Genomic DNA, 18,692 nt, shown 5'->3' with positions numbered 1-18,692 from the left:
TAATATATAAATCAAGTACCAAGCTAGGCTGTTCCATTCGATCCTGAAAACAACCCTGTTCAGTGGGCGTTCTTACCCCATGTATAGATGAAAGAAACGGACATGAACTTCACCCAAGTCAGAGGTTCATTAGCAAGAGTCAGGATGAGAATCTAAGACGTGGAAGCCCAGGGCTTTGTGCCCAGGACACACCGCCTGTCCTGGAGCGGCCACTGCATCCCGGTCCCTCAGTTCCTGTGCACCCCTGGCATTCCAGCCTTCCCCAGCCCCGCTTCCACACCAGCCCAGCCATGCACCCGCGAGAACATGACCCGCCTCTGGCTTGCCTCAGCCCCTTCCCCCATCCTCTTCCCTGCGTCTCTCCACAGGGCTCAACACCATTCTGTCTGCAACACATTTTCCAGCTGGGAAAGAAGAAATCGAAAATTCTGTTTTTGCACCAGCTGCCCTTTTCGCCTGTGGCTTAAATTCCCCCACAGAACAGGAATAACACCTAGAGTCATACAAAAGTCGATATTTATTGAGCTGGCACCAGGAGCCGGCGGCTGGCCAGAGGCTGGCTAGACTGGCAGGGGCTGACTGGGATGGGAGAGCGGAGGCGGGAACTCTAGGACCACCTCAAGGGGCTGATAGACACAAGCACCAGACACCCCACGAAGACACCGAGTTCGGTAGTTCAGCTTCTAAATGAGCTTGACTTTGTCTACACCTGCAGAAAGCAATTAGTGCCTGGGAGTGTCCATCCTCCTGGGGTGAACCTCAGCCAATCACTGACTGGTGTGAGAGTGTGAACGTCAAGTTCTCTTGCTGTGGTCAGTTGAATGCTGGCCCCCAGAAGACACGTCTACTCAGAAACCATGAATGTGAACCGATTTCGGTAAAGGGTCCTTACAGACGTGACTAAGTGAAGGCTTTGAGATGAGAGCATCCTTGATTATCGGGATGGACCCTAAAATCCCATGACAGGTGTCCTATAAGGAAGACAGATATGGATGAGAAAGGAGATTGGAGCAAAGGTCAGCAAGCCCAGGAACACCCAGCATTGTGGGTGGCCACTGTGGCTGGGACAGAGGCCACCTTCAGAGGGACTGAGGCCAGGCCACCCCTGGATTTCAGACTTCTCAGTTCTCATACCATCCCTGGGAGACTCCTACCCATGCTGCTAACACTCTGATGTAATGCGTGCTCAGAGCTCCCCACGGCTCAGGCTGCCCCCTCTCATGCTGGGCCTGCGGCCTCTGCAGTGTCTCCTGGAAGCCCCTCCCCATAAGTCATGCACATGCATCCCCACCTCCAGGTCTGCAGAGCCTCATACACGGGAGCCAGGCAGGCCAAGCTTGCACAGAGGCCACTGACTCTAGGAAGTTGGGGTGCATCTTAGAAGACCCACTTCCCTTTTCTAAGCCATTCTTCAGGGTCAGGTCCATCTAGCTCCCTAGATGCCAAGTGACTGCGGGTAAGTGGCCTGGGACGGCTGAGCCTCAGCTTGCTGAGCTGCAAAACGGGGACTTTGGGGACACCTGCCCCTCAGGTTGCTGGGAGAACGAGTTGAAGGGCGTGTGAAGGCAGCGGGCCCCTGAGACTCTTCTGCGCTGCTAGGTGGGCCCAGGGCGGCATGTCCCGCTGGAGGTCAGGCCTCAGCCTCCCGCTCCCAGCCGCCAGGCAGAGCTCCTGAAGTAAACCCAGACATGTGGCCCCTCCACCAGGCCCCCCTTGCTCCGTATTGATTCGATTTGGTTGCAAAATGTTCCCAAGATGAAAGGCGCGGATGGGGGGATGTGTAATCAAAGTGAATGTGCAACATCTGAAGGCTCATGAAGTGTCATCGTGTAAAAAAGAGAAAATTGAAACTTGGAGAGGGCGGCGGAAAATAGATCACAAAAGCCGAGAGCAGAATGAAAAGGGCCCGTGGCATTGAGTCTCTGGCCGGCGCGCCTGTCCTCAGGGTGGAGGACAGGTGGGGGCGCTGCAGAGGACAGGCATTGAACACGCCTGGCCCAGTCCCCCGAGAAGTGTTTGGTGGAGAGGGCCCTGCAGTCTGCCTGGTGGTGGGCCAATTCCAGGGTCAGCTCCCCTAGAGCCCCCCTAAAGCTGCCTGAGGCCTCTCCTGTCCCTGCTTGGTGGTGTTCTCCGGTCTCCAGCGTCTCCATTTCAAACCACATGTTCTTGGGGGGACTTAACACAGCCAGGACCTCCAGACGACTCTCAGAGGTGTCCACGGGAGGAGCCGCGGCCACCCACCAGTCAGGACCACGTCACCTCTGCAGACACCCCTCGGCACTGCTGAGAGCAGCCACCACAGCTCAGCTACTTCTAACAGGTGAGTGCCGGCATGAGGAAGGAGAGTCTGCATCGGTCTCCCAGCCAGGCGGACAGGGTGGGGAACCCTAACTGCATCATTTTTGCTTCGTGTGCAGTCAGCACAGGTGAGCGCAGTGGAAGGGGTGGAGTGGAGCAGCTAAAGGAGCATCAACTCCACTCAGTCAGCACAGTGGAGACAAATCAACAGCGGTAAGTACTTCCTAATGATGTGATGGGGTCAGGAGGTGGGGCCTTCGCTGGAGTCCTGTCAGTGGGATTAGGGCCCATATCCCATTCCTAGAAGTGGGATATGAACCCTACAAAGTACCTACTCCACCCCACCCCCCACCCCCATGGGAGCATAAAGCCAGACGTCAGCCGTCTGGAATCTAGATGAGGGCCTCTGCCAGAACCTGACCTGCTGGCGCCTCGATTCCAGCCTCTAGAATTGTGCGAAAGAAATTCCTGTTGTTAATAAATCATGTGCCATGTGGTATTTTGTCAGAGCAGCCCCAACAGACTGAGATGCGTTTGTCTGAGTAGCTGGGTAATAGGTTGTTTTTATTCAGTGTGTCACATTTTATTCCCACCGCCTCCTTTCAGTCCTCCTGGTGACCATGTTTGACCCAGGGAGGCCCCTGTGCACTTTCAGTGCCAAATAAATTTCTAAATATACAAATAATAATGAGGCAGCTCTTTAAAATGAAAGCAAAGGCCTCTTGATCCTACCCCCAGCATAGACCCCTCCCAAGAAGAGGGGGGGTCTTTGTGCATTTATATAACATGCATCTATCCTGAGGAAACAGTATTTTGTGTTTCTTCTCTACGTACGAGAACATCTTACTCACATCCCGCACAATATCAGCCAGATAGCCTTCGGATGACTTCGTCGACACCTGCAGAAAGCAATTAGTGCCTGGGAGTTTCCATCCTCCCGGGGTGAACCTCAGCCAATCACTGACTGGTGTGAGAGCGTGAACGTCAAGTTCTCTTGCTGTGGTCAGTTGAATGCTGGCCCCCAGAAGACACGTCTACTCAGAAACCATGAATGTGAACCGATTTCGGTAAAGGGTCCTTACAGACGTGACTAAGTGAAGGCTTTGAGATGAGAGCATCCTTGATTATCGGGATGGACCCTAAAATCCCATGACAGGTGTCCTATAAGGAAGACAGACAGTGTGCCTAACACTAGAATTTGCCGATTTTCATCTACCAATCTGAGTTGGCAAAAGAAGTGAAATTGACGGACTCTTTGCAACATCCCAGATACTGTCAGATCATCTCTAAGAAATACCTAGAACTTTTCATGTTATTTTTTTTTTCACCTGTTCTCACACCAACCCTTTCAAGTAGGTATTGTTATCAGTACCCAGGAAATGAGGAAATTGAGTTTCAGAGAAGTCATCTGCCTGAGTACCCAGCAGGTGAAAAGCTCTCCACAAGGATGCATTGAACAAATGAGTATAATTAATCAGCCACGGAGCTGGGGGCTGGAGTCCTGAGCCATGGCCTGGAAGGTCAGGAGGGTGCATGTCCGCACCCAGCCCAGAACGAGAGGTGGTCACTGGGGCCGCTGTGTCAGCTGGCAGGAGGAGAACATTGACCATCGCCCACTTCCCACCATCCCCGGGACAGAGTTCTCTGTCCAGAAGGACAGCGTCCTCCGGGGCCAATGGGAAGCACAGGAAGCATTTGTCCACGCACAACCTTTGGAAAGGGGGCTATTCTGAACCCCCGGCAATCACCTGGCAGCAATTTCCTGCAAGCCAGCTCCTCATCACACATCTGGCCATTGGTCAGCTTCCTGCGCCACGTACATGATTTGTCATTAACCCAGGCTGGGGCAGGGGGGAGGGGGCAGGTGATGTCTCTGGCTTATGTGAGTTAGCGCCCAAACTCTTGCATCACCCAGGGAAGAGAGTCAGAGGCGAAAATTGCCTGGCGTGCTTGAAAGACCCAGCAGACCCACAGAGATGATTCAGAGACCCAGCCTGCCTCTCGGGAGCTGGGGGAGGGGGGTGTGTCACCTCTCTGGGCGTCAGCAGTGGCGGTGAGACGAAGGAAGAACTTAGAGAGCCCAGCAAGTGGTTTGGAAACGGCTGGACACAGAAATAAAGGGTCCGTTCTACCCCATCTGCCTTCATGGCGCTGCAAAGACGGGCTGGGTTTTCTGATAAGCTACTTGTTCTGATAAGATGCTGCTGGGTCGTAAATGCCCAAAATGCAGTGGCATTGACTGTTGTCTTTGGCTGTTGATGGATTCTGCAGGTCTGCATGCAGGCAGAGCCTGTGTGGGGCTGACTTGTCTGTACACTATGATGTCCCAGGGGTCCGGTGAGAACACATGGATGGGGCAGGGACTCTCACAGCTGGGGGCTAAGGAGCTGGGTCTGGAACAGCCTTCCAAGGTGGCTTCCTCTGGGGGTCAAACTGTGTCTCGCCAGAAGATACATTCAGGTCTTAACCATGTACCTGGAAAGTGACATATTCGGAAACAGAGTTCATTGCTGATGTGATGAAGTTAAGGTGAGGTCCTATCGGAGGAGTTGGGTCCTAAACCAAAGACAGATGTCCTTCTAAGGAGAGGACATTTGGACACAGACACACACAGAGAAAAGGGCATGGGAAAATGCAGGCAGATGTTGGGGTGATGCCAGGAACCTCCAGAGACTGAGAGGCAAGAAAGGTATTGTAGGGTAAAGAAAATGTCAGACTTTTCTGCCCTCCCGCCATCAGGATAGATGATGGATCGTTGTCCTGAATGCATGCCTGATGGCGGGCACCTGGAATAGGGTGTGGGCATAGGTAGATGGGATTCAGCTGAGCTAAGACTGTGCTTTTTAAGGGCGGCGTCACGGGGACGCCAGTAGCAGCAATAGAAGCTGAGAAAGAAGCCGAAGAGGAGCAAAGAAGAGAAGCCGAGATCACCAGAGAGCCCAGATAGACTGAGGATTTGCTGGGGGCTGGGAGGCCTGCCAACCTCCCGGCCCCCCAGCACCCCTGCCTGCCACGTACCCGCTGAACCCCAATAAAAGACCTGCAAAAAGCCACTGAGGACTCTGACTCCTCCTTTACCCGGTCTGCATGGGATCAGAAAACCTGCACTGTGGCCATTCCTGACTTTACAGGTATTATGGACTGAATGTAATCTCTCCAAATTTATATATGGAAACACTTACCCGGTGCTGCTGAATTTGGAGATGGGGCCTTGTAATGGCAGGAGAGGCACAGGCCAGGTTTTCTACGACCCGAGCAGACAGGGTAAGGAGGAGAGAGTTCTTGGTGCCCTCGGTGGCTTTTGCCGGCTTTTATTGGGATTTACCAGGCACACGGCAGGCAGGGGTGCTGGGGAGCCGGGAGACTGGCAGGCCTCCCAGCCCCCAGCAAGTCTTCACTCTTTCTGGGCTCTCCGGCATTTTCTTGTGGTCTCTGCTTCTCTTTTGCTCCTTTCTTTCGCTCTCATTCTCTCTCTCGTTCTCTGCTCTCTTGTGGTTCTTCTGGCATCCGGGTGACGCCGCCCTTATAAGCTCGGTCTCTCAGCCCAGGTGTACCCACTTATGCATGCCCACACCCCACTCCAGGTGCCCGCCATCAGGCATGCATTCAGGACCACAGGGATCCATCATCTATCCTAATGGCGGAAGGGCAGAAAAGCCTGGTATCATTTTTTACCTTACCCTACAGGCCTCTAAGAATGCAATTCCCATTAAATGAGGTTATAAGGGTGGGGGAGCAGATCTAATAGGGGGAGCAGAGGTGAGGTGGAAAGGGTATGAGGGGAAAGCACACTCATGTCCCTTTCTGTCCAAGATGGGGCACCTCAAAGGATTCTAACAAAGAGACAGGATCTGACTTTTCTTTGTATAGGGCCTCTGTGCCTGCTCCTCTCCTGTTTATTCTCCCAAGTTCAAAGACAAATCCCAGGAACATGAATGGCACCTTCGCCTCTGCCCTTTCTGGGACTGGCAGCACCAGGAGCTCTCAGTCAGCAAGAGAGAACCAGGACTGCACGGGGCCTCAGGACTTCTCTCCGTCCCGGGGAGTTCAGTTAACAGGATCTATTTCCTTAAAAAACACTTTTTTCTCTTTTGTTGCCAGGTCACCCTTATCAAGCCCCGTACCCCATGTTTTATCAACAGTACCCATGGAATCTTTTGTCTTGAAAAGAGAAATCCATTTTAAAATAATTAAGACAGTGGGTGCCAGCTGAGGCCGTGTGTGTGTGTGTGTGTGTGTGTGTGTGTGTGTGTGTGTGTGCATTTTACACACGTGGTCCTGGGTGCTTAGCAGTTTCCTTAGAGTGCAACACCTGCAGCAGCTCTCATTTCCCCTTAGAAGTTCAAGTAAGACCGAGTCTTCATTGCCTGATGAAGCAATTCACTTGTGACTGAATGAATGAAATACCCACCAGCTTTTACTACTACTGACTACTAAGAGCAAGGGTAGCAATAACAGCATCTAGGATGCTGCTTAACAGCGCAGGAGGCACCGGAGCTCTGGTGACCCAGGTTCGAATCCAAGTCTCGCCACTTAGTAGCTGCGTGATCGAGGGCGAGTTTTCTAACAGACCCCCCGACCCGTAGTCGTGGTCCCTCCAGGACGGTCACCCCAACACACCCGGCAAATAAGAGCAGCCCCCAGCAGGTGAGGGGGACCTGCCGCAGCGGTGCCCAGAACTAGGACCACGCGCCAGGTGGGCGGTCGCAGCACGCATGAGCAGCCAGGGTGTGGGCGGGGCCACGGGGCGGGGCGCAGAGGGGCGGGGCCGCGCATGCGCAGGCCGACCACAATGGCGGCCTCCTGAGTCCCGAGGTGACAGGGTTAGGTAGGACTTCAAACTGTGGCCGACTGCGGGTAAGCGCCTAGGAGAGGCAGCGGGACGGATTAGAGCACAAAAGGTGCCCTGGCGCCGGACCTGGCAGTGAAATCCGGGCTCCCACGTACCTGGGCCCCAGGTCCCCACGCTCAGCCTCAGTTTCCCCTCTAAGTTGGTGTCGGGGTAAGGCGTCCACGTCCTCATCGGGCTCGGCCCGGGGGCTCGGTCCAGGGTCCAAGCAGCCTCCTCAGCTGCGGGTAGAGGGGAGGACAGTGATCACGTTGTGGCTGCATCCGAGGGAGCAGTCCTTAGTCTGGAAGGGTCGTGTCAAGGAGAGGCAAGGTCCAGTCTGAGGAGCCCCGGGGAGGAGTCCCTGGACCCCTGGCCCCCAGGGCCGAGTTTTCTTCCCCACTCCCCGGCCCGGTGCCTCCAGCTGCCCATACCTCACAACTTGCCCTCCGTTGTGCAGCGCCTGGTTATGAACCGGCACAGAATGTGCACCCAGTTCCAAGTGGTTGAATGAGTGAGTGGAGTGGCTCCTGGCAGAAAGACTAGGAGGGGTGAGGGATTTGAACCCCCAGACTCTGAAACAGTGCTTTAGGGGGCAGTCCTCGCTGGGGGGCTTTGGGAAGGGAAAGATGAGTCAGACCCCACAGCCTTAGGAGAGTCAAGGATTCCTGTCAGCAACTGCATGGGAATGATTTGCAACCTGAGGAAGGGGTCCCCATCTGCATCTGGGTCTCCTTCCCCTGTTCTGCCCCCTGAGAAGAGGGGCCTAAAGCTCAGTCAGCCCCGTCATAGCTAGATGGAGACTGAGGCAGCTGTTCCTAAGTAAAGAAACTCACCTTTGCCTTTCCCCATCTTCCCAGCACGCCCTTTATAGCAGATTATGGTGTAACGGTAATATTTACTATTACTTATTGAGAGTTTACTTTGCCCTGAACCCTGAAAGTCACCATTATTTCATTTAATGCTCACACGGACCCTGAGATAGTTACAAGGTGCCCCCACATTCCTGGATACCTGGTTCTGAAAATACCCCTCTAAGGAAATCCGTGTCACCTGGGTCCTCATGATTTCATAACACTTCCATACCTGTGTGTCACCTGTATTCCCTCAACTGCTTTTAAATCCACTCTTTAAAAAAGAAAAAACAACAGTATGTGGGAAGCTGGGATCAACTTGTAGAATAAACAAAGACCAAAGGGCAAATCACAAATGTAAAATGTAAATCGCAGTGAATACTGGTTTAGGAAAGACTGGCTGTGGACACATTTGAATGACAAGTGGAGAAACTTGACTGGACTGGACTTTTTATCTTATGTCTACCAAGGCTCTTGTGGGTTTATATGAGCACGTCTTAGGAGATGAACTCCGAGGTATTAGGGGTAAATGTTGTGATGTCAACAATATACTTTACAGTCAGGGAAGAAAAAAACACAGATGGAGTGAACACAGCAGAAAGATCATTGAATCTAAGCACTGTATATTTATATGGTTATTTATTGTGCTATGACTTCCGTTTTCTTGTCTATCTTCATAATTAAAAAGTGGGGAGAAATTTAAAAAAGCTTTCTCAGGTCCCTTACCACAGATAAAAGACTACTATAAAAATGAACACAATACAAGCAAAATAACACATTTCTAGCTGGTTTCATTTCCCTTCCCTGGGCCCTGAAACTTTCTCCTTTAGGGAAAATGAAAAGCATTGAAAGGGAAGCACTTTCTTCCGCTGTGCTGCAAAACTCTGTACCCCTGGTTGGAATTGTTCACACTGTCCCCCTTCTGGACCTGCTGTATGAACCTCTGTCCTGCCTCCCAGGTGCTGCTGCCCCGTGACTTATGTGGAGCCAGGCACCTGGTAGCTGAATGAGGCTCCCACCCGGCCATGGATGAGGTCACCTTCAGAAGCGACACTGTGCTGTCGGACGTCCACCTCTACACCCCAAACCACAGACACTTCATGGTGCGACTGAACAGCATGGGGCAGCCCGGTAAGGACCAGGGTGTCTGCAAAGGGGGGCCCAACACCCCATGGCCTCACCTTGTACTTTCTTTTTCTCACGCCCATTCTTTCATTGTGTAAATTGCTCTCCTGAGCTCCCCCGTGTACCCACCAGGACTTGATGCTGGGACAGCAGACGGGAGTGGGCCACCCCCACCCCGAGGGAGACCTTCCTCCGTTAGGGGAGACAGGGCACCACGGCTCCATCTGCCCACTGCCCTCTGTCTGCACTGTCCAGCACCTTCATCACTTGCCTGGCACATCCCACCAGGGTGCCTGCTGGCCCCCCCAGCTCCCCGGCAGCCAGGGAGGTCTTGGGAATGCAGATCACATGACCCCTCAGATTTAAATCCTCTGGTGACTGTCCCATCACTTCAGAATAAAATTACTTCAGAATAAGCCCCTGACCTTGACCTTCCAAGCCAGTGCTGCCCCTCCCTTGCCTGTGTGTCCACCTGCTTTGCTGTGGCCATTTCAGCCCCTTCCTGTCCCTCACACACCTTCCTCACCTATTGCTTCCTAGAATATTCTTCCTTTTGGCCCTGGCTCCTCAAATGTCATCCTGGCACCCATGCCAGCCTGCTCACCCTGATTAGATGGCCCTCCTGCTATGATTCACTCTCCTTTCCTCGCACTATAATTTTGACTCCTGGATCAGGAAACTGAGGTAAAGGACAGACAGCAACGTCCATGGTCAGATACCAGGGCTCAAGGACTCCAGCCTGGGGCTGTTGTTCTAGCCCTTGCCCTGGCCCCCGCTGACATGCCGCTCTCACTGAACCTTGTCCTGGTGTCCTTCTGGCCCCCAGAGGGTGAGGGACACTTTGGATCCTGGTTCATCCTGCTGACCAGTGTGTCTTAGTAGGTCTCCAGCCAACCAGTCTGGTGACAAAGGCAGTGGCCTGGGGAGTGACAGACTGGGCGTGAGCCTTGCCTCAGCCTCATTCAGAGCTGTCCTTGGCCAGCTCACCTACACTCTCTCAGCCTCAGTTTCCACGTCTGTAAGATGGCCACTGCACACACCCCTCAGAGGTGCAGGTGCGGTTCCAGACCACCGTGATAAAGCCCAATGAGTCATGTGACTTATTTTGTTTCCCGGTGTATATAGAAGTCATGTTCACACTGTCCTGTCGTCTGTTAAGTGGGCAGTAGCACTGGGTCTAAGATAGCTGCGCAGGCCTGAGCTAGACAAGACCCAGCCGGGAAGTGAGCACTGTTGGAAAAATGGTGCTGGTAGGCTCACTGGGCACTGGGTCCCCACAGCTCCATGTGTGCAAAAGGCAGCGTCTGTGAAGTGCAGTGAGGTGAGTGTGCCCTCACGGCGATGGTGAAGGTCAGGCCAGACACCCCGGCGTTGTGGCTGAGTCAAATGGGCCTTTTCTGCTGACCTTTTTATGTCTCCACCCAGCCTGTGAAACCCAGCCTGGAGACAGAAACAATAAAGAGCAGGCAGCTTGGAAATATTCGCGCCTTTTTTCTGTTTGCCTTTCAGTTTTCCTGACCCAGTTCAAGCTTCTGCGGAACGGAGACGCCCAGACAGACTCAGGGGCAGAGGGTGGTGGTCATGGAGGTGCTTGCACCCGGGAGTCACCGCCCCAGGGGACTGGCAGCCCCGGATCCCCGCTGGGAAGCCGCTGCAGTGACGCCTGCCCGGAGGGGGTGGGAGTTCAGCTGGACGAGGATGGGGATTTGGATGTGGTGAGAAGACCCCGGGCTGCCTCTGACCCGGACGTACCTGGACCTGCGAGAGACAAGGTCCATCCAGTGATTCTCAGGCAGGAAGAGGACGACATCCTGGACGACACAGCCCAAGGGAGTGACCCCAACAATGTCATCAAAATAGGTAAGTAAGGGCCTGGCTCCCCGCCACTGCGGCGACTCCCCGTGTGGATCTGTGGGTCAGGGCGCACAGTGTATTTGCCCAGGCCAGGGAGAGAGAGTAAGACAGGTCATCGGGACCGGCTCAGGCGATCCAGGAATCCCCTGAGCTGAGGCCTCGGCCGTGCAGCTGCTTGGCCGAGGGAGGAGGGCTCGGAGCTCAGCCACGTGGGCCGGCGCCACAGCGCCTTCTCACCCCCTGCCCCAGCACTGCTCCTCTGGGGAGGGTCTCTGGTGCAGTCTGTTCTCAGGGCTCACTGGTGGCCGTCTCCTGCTCAGCCCTCCCTTACTGGCCTCCCCGAGGGGGCGCCACAGGCTTGGTCAGCCCCCGTCCAGCCTTTGGCCTCTGGAGCATGCGAGTTTCATGTGCTGGGGTTGACTGTCCCGCACTCAAGGAGCAAAGTCCCAGGAGAAAGGGTCACCGAGTGGCCAGCTTCCCTGCCTTCCCGCCCCCCTGGCCTCGCAACAGGCCTGAGTCACGGTGTCTGGAAGTCACCCTCTCCGCTCCCTGTCATCAGGTCCGCCCTGCGCAGGCGCGTGGGGAGCCATCAGAAACCCGGGCTGGAGCAGCGCCTCTTGCCCTTCTGCCCCCCACTTCAGTGCACAGAGTAACTTGGAGAGGGCCCCACTTGCCTGGGACAGGTTTCACCCCACCTCAGTTTTTGCACAGAAAGCACCCAGGTCGGAGCCCAGTGGGTGGGACTTCGTGCCAGTGCCGCTCTTGCCAGCCGCCTGTCCACTCACGTGACTCTTTGCACTTGGTGGGCCCTTCTGAAAATTTGATTTAGAAAAGGAAAAGGAAAAAGAATAAGAAAAGGCTACCCTGGAGGAGAGTGTGTTTTCCACATAACTTCAGGAGTGACAAAAACCCAAAGTTTACTCGTAAACCTGCTAAGAGTCCCAGGCCCGAGGGTCAAAGTAAACTGAGAAATCCAAAGTCCATCGTCCTCACTTCATAGATCAGGAAACTGGACCAGAGAGAACTGGGGGCCGGGAGGCAGGTACTCGGGGTGTCATGGGTACATGACTGAGCCTCTTGAGCTTAGTGTCATCATCTGTCACATGGGACAACCCCCCCTCACACAGACCTGGCGACCCTGTGCGCTCTACTCTGGACCCCTGCCAGTGCTTTCTGAACCAGCAAGAACAGCTCCCCTCAGGGGTGGGCAGGGAAGAGGGAACAGCACATCGTCTGGGGTCCCAGCTGAGGCCCAGCAACTTGCCTCCCTGCCCAGCCTGGTTCGCCCCACAGGACGGCACTCAGCTGCCTCTGTGGATAGCATGGAAGTTTCGTGAGCTCCCCCATCAGTCACAGGGGGCCGGCAGGGAGAAGGTGTGCTGTCCCCATAACTTAGAAACGTAGTGCCAAGCCCCAATGTCTTCATCTGGGAAATGGGGTGATGAGGGCTGCGTCACAGGATTAGTGTGAGCATAGGGGAGAGCCCCACGGCCCCAGGCCGGGCTCTGGCCAGGCTTCTGGCTCTAGGCTCTGGGCTCTGGACTCTGGCAGGTGTCCATCCAGTGAGCTTCCAGTCATGGACATACTTTTGTTTGTTTCACAACCTGTACACACAGGTTGGGCTTCAGCAATCAGAGGTTCGGAAGTGATTTCTCCCAGACCAGGAGGTCAAATCCAGCCAAGAGGCTGGTGAACAATGCACTAGTCACCTTTTCTCAGGACCCAGAGTCTAACCTGCAGGGAGGGCAGGAAGGTCTGGTCCCCCGGAGACCCCCTCAGGGGGGTCCCCCGGGACCCCAGGACGATGGCACAGCCTATCTCTCTCCTGTCATAAGCCCAGTTGCTCTGGAGGGGACAGAAAGCAAAGCCCACCTCGCTCGGGTGGACCTCATGGCCAGCTCCAGCTCGCTGTCCCCCTCCCGCCAGCCTGCTACCCTCGTTTGGGGAGCAGCATGTGATTTGATTTGTGTGTGTCTGGCCATGTCCAGAGCCTCCCTACTCTGCGGGGGGGTGTGGATGAATGTGCTGCTGTTACCATCTCGCTTAAAAATGCTAGAGCCGGCTCTTCATTAACAGCAAGAAGGTTTGCCTTGTCCCTTTTGCTCCTGACCTCACGCCCTACCCCCTCCACACTCAGATTTTATCCTACAGCTTCTGGCTGGAGAATATTCTCACCTAAGCAAGGAGAGCACTTCAGACTTTGTTATGACCGTCCAGTGGGGGTGGGGTCTAAGTGTAAGGAGCACCAGGGATGCACTGTGGGGGCGGATACCCAGCCCAGTGCCTGGTCTGTGGGTGACGTGCACACGCCCCCTCCCGCCTGCCAACCCGGCCTGTCTCACTGCCCTTTGACGCCCAGCTCCAGTGCCCGCGAGCCTGCGTGCAGCATGCCGTGCCTGCCTCTGCTTTCTGGCCAGCCCCGATTCACAGTGGCCCTTTCTCTCCTGGTTCCGTCCTGTCTAGAGCACACCATGGCCACCCCGCTGGAGGATGTTGGCAAGCAGGTAGGTAGGTCCCCTCCCCCCAACCCCGCAGCCCTCAGGTGTCTCTCCAGAGCTTCAGGTCACCTGGAGGTCCCTACCATCTCCCCTGCAGGTGTGGCGGGGTGCCCTGCTCCTGGCTGACTACATCCTGTCCCAGCCGGACCTCTTCCAGGGGCGCACGGTGCTGGAGCTGGGGGCCGGCATGGGGTTGGTCAGCATCATTGCAGCCACCATGGCGAGGACCGTGTACTGCACAGGTAACCCTGCGTGGCAGGTGGGGACACAGCCCTTGCACAGCAGGGCTCCTGACTGAATGGGGGGGCTGGGGGAGAGGCTAGACAGGGAAGCAGGCCGGTGCTTGCGGCATCCAGCCCTGCTGGTTTCTCCACCCGCCATTGTCTCTCAGTTTGTCAGGTCAGCGTGACCCAGCCACACCCAGGCCCTGGCAGGGGTGGGGGCACCTCTGCTCAGCCTAGAGCCCACCAGCACCACCTTTTCTATGCTGCCAAAAACTGCTTTCTCGTCTTCCCTGATTGTGAAAGTCTTGCTGCTCTTGGCGACAAGTTTGTAGAATGGCAGATAAAGCCTTCTCCCAGCCCCCAGCAGGCGGTGTCCCCAGCATTGCGGTCAGCCAGGCTCAGGCCTGGTGATGAAGTGCATCAAGTCGCTGTCTTCAGGGAGCTTTAGAATTTGCATTGTTATTGTATATTGGCTGTTTTACAGTCTTTCTCCTTTGCGAGGCCGTCTTCCCCAACAGTAGCGGAAGTCTAATATTTCATCTTTGTTTTTCAAACCAGTCTACTTCTGGGCATTTTCATTGCCCCTGTGTTTTCTTGTCTTCGCCTTGGCGAACTCCGCGTGGCCCCTGGGATGAGACGACGGCCTCCCATCCAGGCTTTGTCACTGACTAGACTTTCTGTGCCTCCCACGCACGCGTTCTCGCCGAGACTTAACTTTGGGCAGAGTACCGTCCCCACCTCTGCCCACCCCAGCAAGGCTGGGGCACTCGCTGCACTCAGCTCTGCCCCAGCCATTGGGAACCCGCCGCCTCTGCTGGCGAGGGCACCTGGTGCAGGAGTGGTCACACGAGAGCAGTGAGGGCCGCCAGCCTCTGGAGTCTGCGGCGTGACCTCCCTCGGGTCGCCCGGTCTGAGCTCCCCTGGGCTCTTGGTCATCAGAGAGGACACAGCCTGGGGGACGTGCTGGGCCCCTCTATGCAGAGGGACGTGGGAGCTCTCAGCCCTTCCCCGGAAGGTGCCTGGAGTCTATGGCCCCCGCCTGAGCCCCTCTTATTTAGGGAAAAGACCTTTCGAAAGAGCCTAAAGTGAACCTGCTTGTATGGGGGGGAGAGGCGCGGTGCCACACGCACTCCGTCCCCCTGCTGTGGGGCTGCGGCCCCCGCTCTCTCCAGCAGACGCGCAGTGAGAGGGTGCTGTCGGCTGCACTTTAGGGTCTGCCCTTTGTCGTTGCAGATGTGGGGACAGACCTCTTGGCCATGTGCCAGCGGAACACCAGCCTCAACAGTCACCTGACTGCTGCTGCAGGTGAGCCCAGAACATCAGCTTCTGTGCCCTGAGCACAGAGCCCAGCCTGGAGGGCGGGCGGGCGGGAGGGGCCGTGCGGGCGGCGGAAGGAGGGCGAGCTATCGTGGGTAATAAGCGTTTATCCTCTTTCCTACTCATGTTTTGAGTTTGAGGAATTCTACCTGTTCTGTCTTTACAGGCGGCACGGTCAAGGTCAAAGAACTGGACTGGCTGAAAGTGGACCTCTGCACTGGTGTGTGTCTCCTCGCCGGGGCCTCTTCGAGCCCGTGGTCCCCTGTGACATTTCTTGACCAATCTGCCTGTGGCCTCGTCTGCCCGCAGAGCCCTGGCTGCAGCCGCCGCCCTGCCAGCTCACTCGCCCGGCCGCAGGCTGGCAGCGTGGTCTGGGGTGTCCCACTGTGACTCAGACTCCGATGCCAGTGCACAGTAGCGCAGTGGTCCCTGGGTCGTGAGTCAAGACTGGGGCTCAGAGAGGTTCAGTGCTGCCCGGGGCCGCACAGCAGACATGGCAGGCATCAGGATGGGGCCCACGTCTGCCAGCTCCGGGTTTAGACCCCTCGCCACAGACTGGGCAAGAAGACCTGCTGCGCCGCCCTCACCCACACGGGCTGGCAGTGGCCAGACGCCTCACCCTGCCTGTGTTCAGGCCAGCACGCCTCTTCCTTCTTTGTATGAAATCTGCTTTGAGGAGGTTGGAGGTCAGGGCTTGACATGTACCTGCCACCTGCCAGGTGCTCCGCATATCAGGGCCTTTGGCCTGACATTCCTATGAGGGACGTGCTTTATGCCCCTTCTAGTACAAAAATCCAGAGAGGCAGAGCCGCTTTCTCAGCGTCACACACAAGCAGGTGGGGTAGGAGTGCCCAGCCTGCCACACAGACCCCGTCCTGCCCAGGCCACCGCCCCTCCCCTGTGCTCTCCGCCAGCGGCCATGGCCCTAAAGCTGGGGTACCTATGGCCCCAAGCAGCTGTTACCCCATTTTTGTTCTGAAGTTTCTCTCAGCCAGTCTCTCATGAGCTGTGGCCTCTAGAGAGGAATGAGCAGAGAACGTCCTTCCTCCCCCACAGACCCCGCGGCCCCCTTCAGCTGGTCGGAGGAGGACCTCACGGACCTGTACGAGCACACCACGGTGCTGCTGGCCGCCGAAGGTGAGCGCCAAGGCCCGCAGTAAGCTCCCTCCCTTCTAGAAATGTCCTTCCAGGATACCCCCCACCCCCGCACGTGTAACTCAGGGCTGTTGCTGCTGGGCATTTACGGGGGTCTCTCCTGCTTATGAGGTTCTCTCTGCGGTTGGGGGCTCCTCTGAGGAATCGCTTCCTCTGACACGCGCAGGTCTTCCTCTGCCCTCTCCTTCCCCACAGTGTTTTATGATGACGACCTCACTGACGCACTGTTTAAGACCCTCTCTGCGCTGGCTCTCAAGCTCAAGAACGCCTGCACCGCCATCCTGTCTGTGGAGAAGAGGTGAGAGCTGCCCCAGCCCCCGAGCCCCCAAGAGTAGGCTCCTCTCCTGCTCTGCAGCCTCCTCGGGGGCGCTGTTTACTTTGTGCAGGTCTGCGCGGGCCCTCTGCACACATGACCCCCCGTGACCCTGCACCACCCCATGTGGGGGTGCTGCCATCCCTATTTCCAGATGAAGAAAGGAGGCGAGACCTCAGGGTACCTGTCAGGCCAGAGCAGGTCAGACAGTTGGAGCAGGCCCGCCCCAGAGCCCCTCACCCCATGGCCCCCTGGGACGCCATCCGTCTCCTCAGCACCCCAGCTTTCTGTCCTTGCCTGATGCAGACAGAGCCCCTGGTCATTGCCACGTGACTGTCTCAAGCCTTCGGGCTCCCGGACAGTGTCCATGTGCTGATGGGCGCAACACAGCTTCCCTGAAGCCAGCCTGTGGGGCCCAAGCATCGCCTGTCCGCAGCCGCCCTCCACCGCCATGCCCCCAGCCTCTGTCCACCGGCCCCGTGGTCACTGCAGCTCCACGCACCAGATGCTTTGGGCAGGGGCTGGCCGGGCAGGGACAGCAGAGCGGTGGCCAGCTGAGCAGTGCTGTGTCGCTGCTGTCCGCAGGCTCAACTTCACACTGAGACACTTGGACGTCACGTGCGAGGCCTACGACCACTTCCGCTCCTCGCTGCAGCGGCTGGAGAGGCTCACCGACGGGCCTCTGCGCTTCGTGGTAGAGCCCGTGGAGGCCTCCTTCCCGCAGCGCCTGGTCTACGAGCGCATCCGGCAGCTGGTAGGTGGCCCCGTGGGAGCAGGCCAAGGCCTCCAGATGCGGGCCCTGCACCTGGCCTGCAGGACGGGAGCCAGACTCCAGCCAGGCGAACCAGCACTCTGGATTCTCTGGCCTGTTCTTTCCCTGGAAAGAGCTTAGACTCCAGGGGAAGCAAGATCGGGGGCGGCCTGCAGGAAGCAGGATGTCAGGGACGCTGGGTGGTGGATCTTGGGGCGGGAACAGGGCCGATGCTCTCACCTTGGAGTTGCTGGCACGAGGGCCGCCATCACCACAGGCCTCTGTGTGGTCACCCTAAGTAGTCCAAGCTGATGCCAAGTCACCCAGCCAAGAGGTGCCGCTGGGTGGCTTCATCATAGCCCTTGGGGATATTGAAAAGTCCAGATTACCCTTGGAAACCCCCGAAACTGTCCAGGAGCGGGACCGTAGCTGTCCAGAGGCGGAGGATGTCTGGCCTTCGTTCCCTTTGCCTTTGGGCCGTGGCCTCCCGTGCTCTGGGCCTGAGGAGAAGGGGATGCCAGGGGGGACCAGTGCTCGCTCTCCACCACGCACCCCGTCTGCCTCCCGCAGCGTGGCCTTTGCATGGCCTCAGTGTGCCAGCTGCCCTCTGGGCAGCGTCTCCTCTGGGCAGCCTGCCTGCCCGTCACAGCCCGGGCTGATTGCCAGTGAGGATGTGGGGATGCCCAAGATCTGGTGTGGGTGTGGCACCTGCCATCACTAGGATAAGCACCGCGTGGCCCAGGAAGCCCGCTCCTGCGAAGTCCAGTAGCCCCAGCGTGCGGCACTGAGGCCCCAGTGGAGAGCTCGTGTCCCGGCTGCCGTGCTGCGGTGCCTCTGGAGGGTGTGGCGTCCTGACGCCCCCCGGGTCAGGGCCGGGGCGCCCCCACAGTGGAAGGAAGAAGCCCCCTGAGCAATGAGAATGCCCACAGGCGCCCCTGCCCTGCTTGCCTGCCCCCGCCGGCCTGGCTGCTGAGTCTCCTGGGCTGGTTCCCTCCCTGGGTCACCGGCGGCCCCGTCGCATCCCGGTCTCCTTCTCTGTGCCGCAGGAGCTCTGGAAGGTGTTTGTGGAGCGAGTCACGTGACCATCCTTCAGCAAGCTGGGCTTCGTGACTGTTCTTGTGATATTTTTCTAATAAAATCAAAAGCTCACAAAGGTGCATGCTTGAGACTTCATCATTCTGAAACAAGGCAGAAGGGCCTGCCAGACCCGCCCAGTTCCTGGGGTCTGTCCCCCAGCGGCGGCCGGGGCCCGCTGCTCACCGGGGCCGCTCAAGCACCTGTGTCCTTCCTGCTGCGACGTGTGTGTGTCGAGGCACCCAGGGGCCACTCTGTCGAGTGGGGGCCAGTGTTTTCAGCACGCTCCCTTCCCCGAGTCATTCGGGCACTGCACACTCTTGGGGGGGCTGCCGTGCCCCAGCGTTAGCTGCTTACAGCTGCTGTAATAACAGCAGGCAGAAGGGGGCACAGTCGCCTTC

The 18,692-nt window shown here is 56.9% G+C and overlaps 1 protein-coding gene across 1 annotated transcript; it reads left to right on the top strand.

Moving 5' to 3' along the window:
• Positions 1-7,081: 7,081 nt before the first annotated feature.
• Positions 7,082-18,365, top strand: METTL22 (methyltransferase 22, Kin17 lysine). Its single transcript, XM_037507628.2, has 11 exons — positions 7,082-7,155; positions 8,940-9,111; positions 10,615-10,965; positions 13,423-13,463; positions 13,555-13,699; positions 14,915-14,986; positions 15,165-15,218; positions 16,055-16,135; positions 16,349-16,451; positions 17,052-17,220; positions 18,264-18,365. The coding sequence occupies exons 2-11, from the start codon at positions 9,006-9,008 to the stop codon at positions 18,297-18,299; spliced, it is 1,158 nt and encodes a 385-aa protein (XP_037363525.1). The 5' UTR covers positions 7,082-7,155; positions 8,940-9,005; the 3' UTR covers positions 18,300-18,365.
• The last annotated feature ends 327 nt before the right edge of the window (positions 18,366-18,692 follow it).

The sequence above is a fragment of the Talpa occidentalis genome, unplaced genomic scaffold (genome assembly GCF_014898055.3).
Source record: "Talpa occidentalis isolate TD23 unplaced genomic scaffold, MPIMG_talOcc4v2.1 talOcc4.12, whole genome shotgun sequence".
Taxonomy (NCBI): Eukaryota; Metazoa; Chordata; class Mammalia; order Eulipotyphla; family Talpidae; genus Talpa; species Talpa occidentalis.
The sequence above is the reverse complement of the archived record's forward strand: the minus strand, read 5'-3'. Positions and strand labels throughout refer to the sequence as shown.